We start from the raw sequence: 7163 nt of genomic DNA, 5'->3' as shown, positions 1-7163 counted from the left end.
CCTCCTTGCCTATAACTTATCTCCCCTCCACCTCCTAGGTTAGCTGACTGCTGTCTTTTTCCTTCTCCCCCCAAAAGCAAAGAAGTCCAATAAAGAGTGGAAACATTTATTAGGAAGGAGGATTTCAATTAGACCCCCACATTACACAGGAAACAAACTATGTAACTATAGTTTCTAAAGAGGAAAGAGGGCATGTAGAGGGTCCTGGATCACAGGGGACAGGCAGCTCAGCTGGACAAGAGGGATTATGAGTTTTGGGTGAATAAAGCCACGCAGCTCACCACCCCTTAGTGGCTAAGGCTGCTACTCCAGCCCCCACCCCAAAGCCAGAAACCTATTAGCCTGTCTCGTTTTCTAGCAGACACCTGGGTTATGCTGATGGCAGTAGAAAAGGAAGAATGTCTTGCTATCTCTTGCTGCTCCTGCGTGTTTCTTTGCCGTTACTTATGGGATTGCTGGAGGGGCCAGGAGGGCCAGCTGGTGTGTGGTTGGGCTGGCTTCGAGTGATTCTGGTGCTAGGTGGGTGGGAGGGAGTGTGAGGGGGGTGTGGGCCACCACCAGGACCTGGTGGGGTGCTTAGTCCATTCCCGTTCTGGTTCTCAGAAGCTAGTTGTAGGAAAAGGAGAAGAAACACAGAATCAGAGTTAAGTAAGACAAGAGTCCATTCCAACAGCCTACCTTCATGCCCCAGAAAGCAGCAGTCTTCACACTGCACCACACATTAATGTCAACTGGACCAAGTGAAGGTATTAATGTAACCCAGAGAACTCTTGCTTACTATGGAAGTCTTTACAGGAACCCTGTTTTGATATTTTTCTAGTTCAGCTCTATATCACTGAGAGTCAGACCTAGGGTTAAGCTGTTCAGTTTAAGGCTTGAGGAACTCCAACAAACATGACCCTTGATTAAGGGTGACTGTAAAGCTAGAGAAGCATGGGAAAGGGAAAGGCTTAAGTCTCTAAATGAAAGAAGGGGGCTGAATTTGTAGCTCAGTGGTTGAGAACTTGCCTAGCATGCTTGAAAAAACCAGTAAAAAGGAGCTTTAAGGGCTGGGGCTGTGGCTCAGCGGTAGAGTGCTCACCTAGCACATGTGAGGCCCTGGGTTCGATCCTCAGCACCACATAAAAATAAAGGTATTGTGTCCAACTACAACTAAAAAATAAATATTAAAAAAAAGAGCTTTAAAAAACAATTTAAATCAGGCTGGGGATATAGCTCAGTTGGTAGAGTGCTTGCCTCACATGTAGAATGCCCTGGGTTCAATCCCCAGCACCACACACACACACACACAAAGAACAAATTAAAATGTTAAAAAGTGGTGTGTATGTATGAATTTATGTTCATTTTAGAAAATATAAATATAAGCAAAAAATATTACACGTAATATTATTCTCTCAAAGATAAGTTTTGTGTAAATTTCATTTACTTATTCATTGCAGTGTTGGGGATTGAACCCAGTGCCTCACATAAACTAGACAAGCCCTCTACCACTGAGCTAGATCCTCAGCCTCTCCTCACCCCAAATATATTTTATTTTATTGATTTATTTTTATGTGGTGCTGAGGATCGAACCCAGTGCCTCACACATGCTAGGCGGGTGCTCTCCCACTGAGCCATAACCCCAGCCCCCAAATATATTTTAAAAGTTTGACTGGAACCAGCCAGGTATGTGAGATGACTTTTTTAGGCTCCTGTAACTGTGCATATCACTCTCAAGCTCTTAAAGGCAGGTACTGTACTTTATTCCTTGGCACAGATTAGGTGACCTATAAATGCTTGTTAGATGAAGGCAGAGGCCTGTCTCTCCCATACATAGGGCACTGCACACACTAATAGTGTAGAAATTATAGGCTAGTGGTTCTCAAACCATATCCTTTCTGAATGCTACTGTTTTACCAGAATAAGATATCTGCAGAACTGAAGAATAATGTCCTTTCTTTATTTCACAGAAAAAGGTGAATGTATAGAAGTCAATGTTAAGTTTTTGTGCCATACACACTTCTTTTGTGTCTGTGTGGTAATGGGGGTTGAACCCAGGACCTGGTGTAAGCTTGGCAAGTGCTCTACCCCTGAACTACATCCCACTCTTTTTAAAATTTTATCTTGAGATAGGTGTTGCTAAGATGCCCAGGCTGGTCTCAAATTTGTGATCCTCCTGCCTCAGCCTGAGTAGCTGGGATTACAGGTATGTGCTACTGTACCTGGCTGTCACACTATTTTTTGGGGAGTGGGTAGATTTTTTTTGTTACCAGGGATTGAATCCAGGGGTGCTTAATAATAAAGCCACACCCCAGCCCTTTTTTAAATATTTTATTTGAGACAATTTACTAAATTGCTAAGGTTAGCTTTGAACTTTCCATCTTCCTGCCTCAGCCTCCCAAGCCAAGTACTGGGATTTTAACCCAGGAATGTTTTACCGCTCAGCTACATCCTACTTACTTAATTACTGGTTCTAGGAACTGAACCCAGGGGCATTAAACTACTGAGCACATCTCCAACCTATTTTTTTTTTTTTTTTTTTTTTTTTTTTGAGATAGGGTCTGGCTAAGTTAGGGCCTTGCTAAATTGTTGAGGCTGCCTGGCCTCCAACTTGCAATCCTCCTGCCTTAGTCTACTGAGTCCCTGGGATTAAAGGCATGTGTCACCATACTCAGCTTTCAAATGTTTTTTAATTAATTTTTTTGTATCTGATAGCAGATGACAAAGTGAATAAACATGTGGTAAATGAATTTTAGAGGCAAACAGGCTTAGATGTACCTTATTTAAAAAAATAAACATATAGCCAGGCATGGTGGTAAACTCCTGTAATCCCAGTGACTTGGGAGGCTAAGGCAGGAGGATTGCAAGTTTAAGGCCAGCCTCAGCAATCTAGAGAAGCCGTAAGCAATTTAGTGAGACCCTGTCTCAAAATAAAAAATAAAAAAGGTGGGCTGGGGTTGTGGCGCAGCAGTAGAGCACTCACCTAGCACAAGGGGGCACTGGGTTCAGCACCACATAAAAATATTTTGGGTACTGGGATTAAACCTGGGGCCTTGCACATGCTAAGTCAGTACTTTACTACTGAGCTACCCACTCCTTTTTAAAATTTTATTTGAGACAGGGTCTTACTAAGTTGCTCAGGCTGATCTTGAATTGGGATCCTGCCTTAGCCTCTCAAGTAGCTGAGATTACTCGTGTGTACCACCATGCCCAGTTTAAAAATATTTCTGTATGTGATAGAGTCTTGGACATCTAAAAATATATAACAGTCATATTTCCTTTCTTTCTTTTTCTTGTTTAAGTGCTGGAGGTTGAACACAAAGACTTTGCCACTAAGCTACTCCCTAGCCTCAACAGTCCTATTTACTGTTGGAAAATCAAATGCTAATTTTTGTGCAGGAATTAAATATTGTCCAGGCTGGGAAAATTAGCAAGACCCTGTCTCAAAATAAAATAAAAAGGGCTGGGGATATAGCTCAGTGGTAGATGAGCCCTGGGTTCAATTCCTAGTACTGCAAACAAACAAAAATTGTTGTGAATTTATGGTTGTATTATTCAGGGTTCTCCATAGGGCCAGAACCAATATAGTATAAGATATATACTGTTATGTATCTCATAATGACATTTCAATCAGCAATGGTCCACATCTATGACAACTGTCCCATAATATTATAATGAAGCTGAAATATATCCATGGCCTAATGACACTGTAGCCATAATAATGTAGTATAATGCATCACTAACATGTTTATTGTAATGTTGGTATAAATAAATCTGCTGAGCACATACAATTATGTATAGCACATAACACTTGATAATATTAATAAATGACTACATTACTGGTTAATGTATTTATTATACTATACTTCTTTTTTTTTGGGGGGGTTACCAGGGATTGAACTCAGGGGTACTGAGCCACATCCCCAGCCCTATTTTGTATTTTATTTAGAGACAGGGTATACTATTCTTTTTATCATTATTTTAGAGTGTACTCCTTCTACATTAAAAAAAAAAAAAAAAGTTAACCATGAAACAGCCTCAGGCAGGTCTTTCCGGAGATTGTCTACAAGAAGGCATTGTCATATTAGATGATACCCTCTGTGTGTTATTTCTCCTGAAGACCTTCCAGTAGGACAAGGTGAGGAGGCAAAGACAGTAATATTGATCCACTCTAGGATGTTCAAGTGATACATGATCACATATATTTATATTTAACTGTATATATTATATACATACATTACAATTTGTTACAAAGAATCTACAAAAATATTTTAAGGTCTTGTAAGTGAGACTGTTTGCCTCTAATATTCACTTGCCACATGTGAAGAAACTGTTCTCTTTTTTGATTTGAGTGGTAGTAGCAAAAGGGTACTCCAGCTCTACAAGTGACTGAAACAGGTTTCTAAATCTTTTCACCACAGGGACTTAGAAAAGGCATGAAAAATGAGGTTACAAGGCTGGGCATGGTGGCAACACCTGTAATCCTAGTGACTCAGGAGGTTGAGGTAGGAGGATCACAAGTTTGAGGCCAGCCTGAGCAACTCAGCAAGACCCTGTCTCGAGATAATAAAAAATAAAAAGGCCTGGGGATGTAGCTCAGTGGTAGAGCATTTCTGATTCAATCCCCAGTACTAGGGGGCATAAAAGGGGGGAGGTTACAAGAAAAATTGGGTTAGGGGATACTGAAGAGAAAAGAGATTTAAAACAGGGATGAGGGAAATGTGTCTTTCTAGGCTGGGGAGAGTACTGGAGTTAGAAGGGCCAGCTGATGAAAAGGAATAGATTTACCTGGTGAGGCAGCAGGGGGTCCAGTGGTAGCCTGGGGGGCTGTAGGACTGCTGTCGTTCTGCCCCTGAAGACACAGATTACATACTCAGCCCCTGCTCCCCACCATGCTTTTTAAACTAATCCTTTCCCCTTCACTAGTATCAAGCCAGAGGACTCACCGCTTTGTTGGGTGCCTGCTGGGTGCTGTACTCTGGGTTCGGCTCACTGAAGTTAGGAACCTCAGAATAGACCATACAGAATCTGCAGAGGGAAAGTAGCCAAAGCCTTGGACCCATCTTTTGGGTCACTGATGGAGGCTTCAGAAAAGTCCAGATACTGGGCATGGACTGCAGACCCTATGCTGCTTCCATTGAAACCTTAACTGCCCCCTGTTCGCCTGTTGCTTCTTCATCCCAATCCCCCAACCAGCACTTACTCTCCAATCTTCTGTAAATCACCCCCACGGCCAGTATACAGTGTCAGACAACCTTTGAACACAGAAGCATATCTGTGCAGAAAAAAAATAAAAATAAATAAAGCAGGATTCATAGTCTTCATAAGAGTTATAGGAATCTTTAACCCTATCTGTCTTGACTATTATTGCCCTGGGAATAGCCAGGAATCACCAACTACCTTACCCTTTGGTGAGCCTGATAATGTCTCCAGGCTGGATCAGGTTGCCCACGTCGTCCCAGACCGAAATATTGATGCTGCCTGTTTTATCTGCCACTTTGCAGGTCCGAACCTCGTGGCCGTCCTTTGTTTTGGTCACCCGGCCTGAAGGGTACAGATAAATGAGGGTGGTAAGATACTTAAACAAATGGGGCAGTAATGGTCAGAGAGATGAAATCTGGATATTGGTGGGGGGAGATAAAAGGTGTACAAAGCAAAGCCCAAATCCCTGGTGCTGGGGGGGTGGGTGTTGGTAGTGGAGAAGCCAGCACCATGGAGAGGGCTGAGTGGAAAGAGGCCCGGGTGACACTGGGTGCATAGCTCTGGTAAGAGTTCTATCTACACTACCCTACTGCAACTCCCTGTGTTAGGATCTGAGATGGGGACTGAGCCATGCCTTAGGGCGCACCCTGCTGTCCAAGGAGCAAGTTAACAGAGGCTATGAGTTCCCCCTCCCTCCCACACCCCACACCTCGCGAACCCGAACCCGCCACTCCAGCATAGCCACCTGTCTCCAGCACAATGAAGATAAGGTTCAGATTCTTGAGCCCGGGCTTGATATCCTTGACAAAGGTCTCCGTCGTCATGCTGCCCGAGCCTCAGCACCCCACTGGAACAGGGAACAAGGGACGAAGGCTCACGGTTGGAGCTTTTGCCCCCATGCTCCACTTCTCAAAGGCCTACCTACCATAAAAAGCTGGGATCAAACAGCCCTAATTCCTCTAACTCTTGTAGAAGGTTAGAAACGAACTTTCCCGGGCGCCTCGAACTTCAAGAAAAGAACCTTGGGGAAGGGTGTCTGAATAGAATGCTTAGGGGCTGGAAGGCCCCTGGTCAGGATGCTCTTTCAGTCTTACACCCCAAAGCAGGGGAGCCAACGGAGGCTTAGGAAACCCGGTGCAAGGCCAGGTAATGGAATCTTACTAGCCAAACCTTCCCGAACCCTTATCTGGACAACGCGGGAATCGGTCCGTTCCCTCCCCCACCCACAGCCCACTACCCACCCAGCCAGGAGGCCGGACCGTGCACGCCGCCGAGCCGCCCGCAGGGGGAGCCACAGGCCCCGCTGCCGCCGGATGCTGCCCGATGGAACGTGGGAGTGTGGACATTTCCGGAAGCCTCCCCGGGCTGACCTCCTCGGGCCAATCACCACCACTGGGGTGCGCCCCACGCCTAGCTGCGAATCCCCGTCCAGCCAATCAGGCTCCGAGATTCGCGCGCGGCGACCCGGGAGGATTTCAGGAATTAAAGGAACCTGGAGATGATTTGCTCAGCAGTGGGCAAGGTGAACCACCAGGGGGCGGTTCAGGCCCCAATTTTCCTTTACTTGGCTAGGAGAATGCATTTAATGGGCTCTTAGGATTTTTTTCCTTAGAAAAGGACCAAGGGCATTGGAATCCTGTGGACAAAAGTTTGAGGGACTTCACTGCTTCACTTTTCTCGATAACTCTTAAATATGCAATTCCATTTTATAGATGAAAAAACGGAACTTATACAAAAAGCCAAGCCGAAGACACAGCAGGCACTTATAAATATACCAGTTCCCTCGATTTTCCCCTGCTCTAACCATCATCTTAATTCCTGATTTGGGTCGTCTTCTTCTTCCTCTTCTTCTCTCCTCTTTTTTTTTTTTTTTTTTTTTTTTGTACTGAGGATTGAACCCAGGAGCCCTCTACCACAACTACATCCCCAGACGTTTTTATATTTTGAGATAGGGTCTTACTAAGTGGCTCAGACTGGCCTTG

The 7163-nt window shown here is 44.5% G+C and overlaps 1 protein-coding gene across 3 annotated transcripts; it reads right to left on the bottom strand.

Moving 5' to 3' along the window:
• Nucleotides 1-92: 92 nt before the first annotated feature.
• Nucleotides 93-6567, bottom strand: NABP2 (nucleic acid binding protein 2). Of its 3 annotated transcripts, none has more exons than XM_081309649.1 (7): nucleotides 6423-6567; nucleotides 5927-6028; nucleotides 5385-5523; nucleotides 5183-5254; nucleotides 4926-5007; nucleotides 4768-4831; nucleotides 93-606 (listed from the first exon to the last, which is right to left on the bottom strand). In XM_081309649.1, the coding sequence occupies exons 2-7, from the start codon at nucleotides 6003-6005 to the stop codon at nucleotides 407-409; spliced, it is 636 nt and encodes a 211-aa protein (XP_081165775.1). In that variant the 5' UTR covers nucleotides 6006-6028; nucleotides 6423-6567; the 3' UTR covers nucleotides 93-406. The 3 variants fall into 3 exon arrangements, with proteins under 3 accessions (XP_081165775.1, XP_081165776.1, XP_081165777.1); XM_081309650.1 differs by having other exon boundaries at nucleotides 6441-6488; XM_081309651.1 differs by lacking the exon at nucleotides 5927-6028 and having other exon boundaries at nucleotides 6423-6522.
• Nucleotides 6568-7163: the final 596 nt, after the last annotated feature.

The sequence above is a fragment of the Spermophilus citellus genome (assembly GCF_964194105.1).
Source record: "Spermophilus citellus genome assembly, chromosome: 10".
NCBI lineage: Eukaryota > Metazoa > Chordata > Mammalia > Rodentia > Sciuridae > Spermophilus > Spermophilus citellus.
The sequence above is the reverse complement of the archived record's forward strand: the minus strand, read 5'-3'. Positions and strand labels throughout refer to the sequence as shown.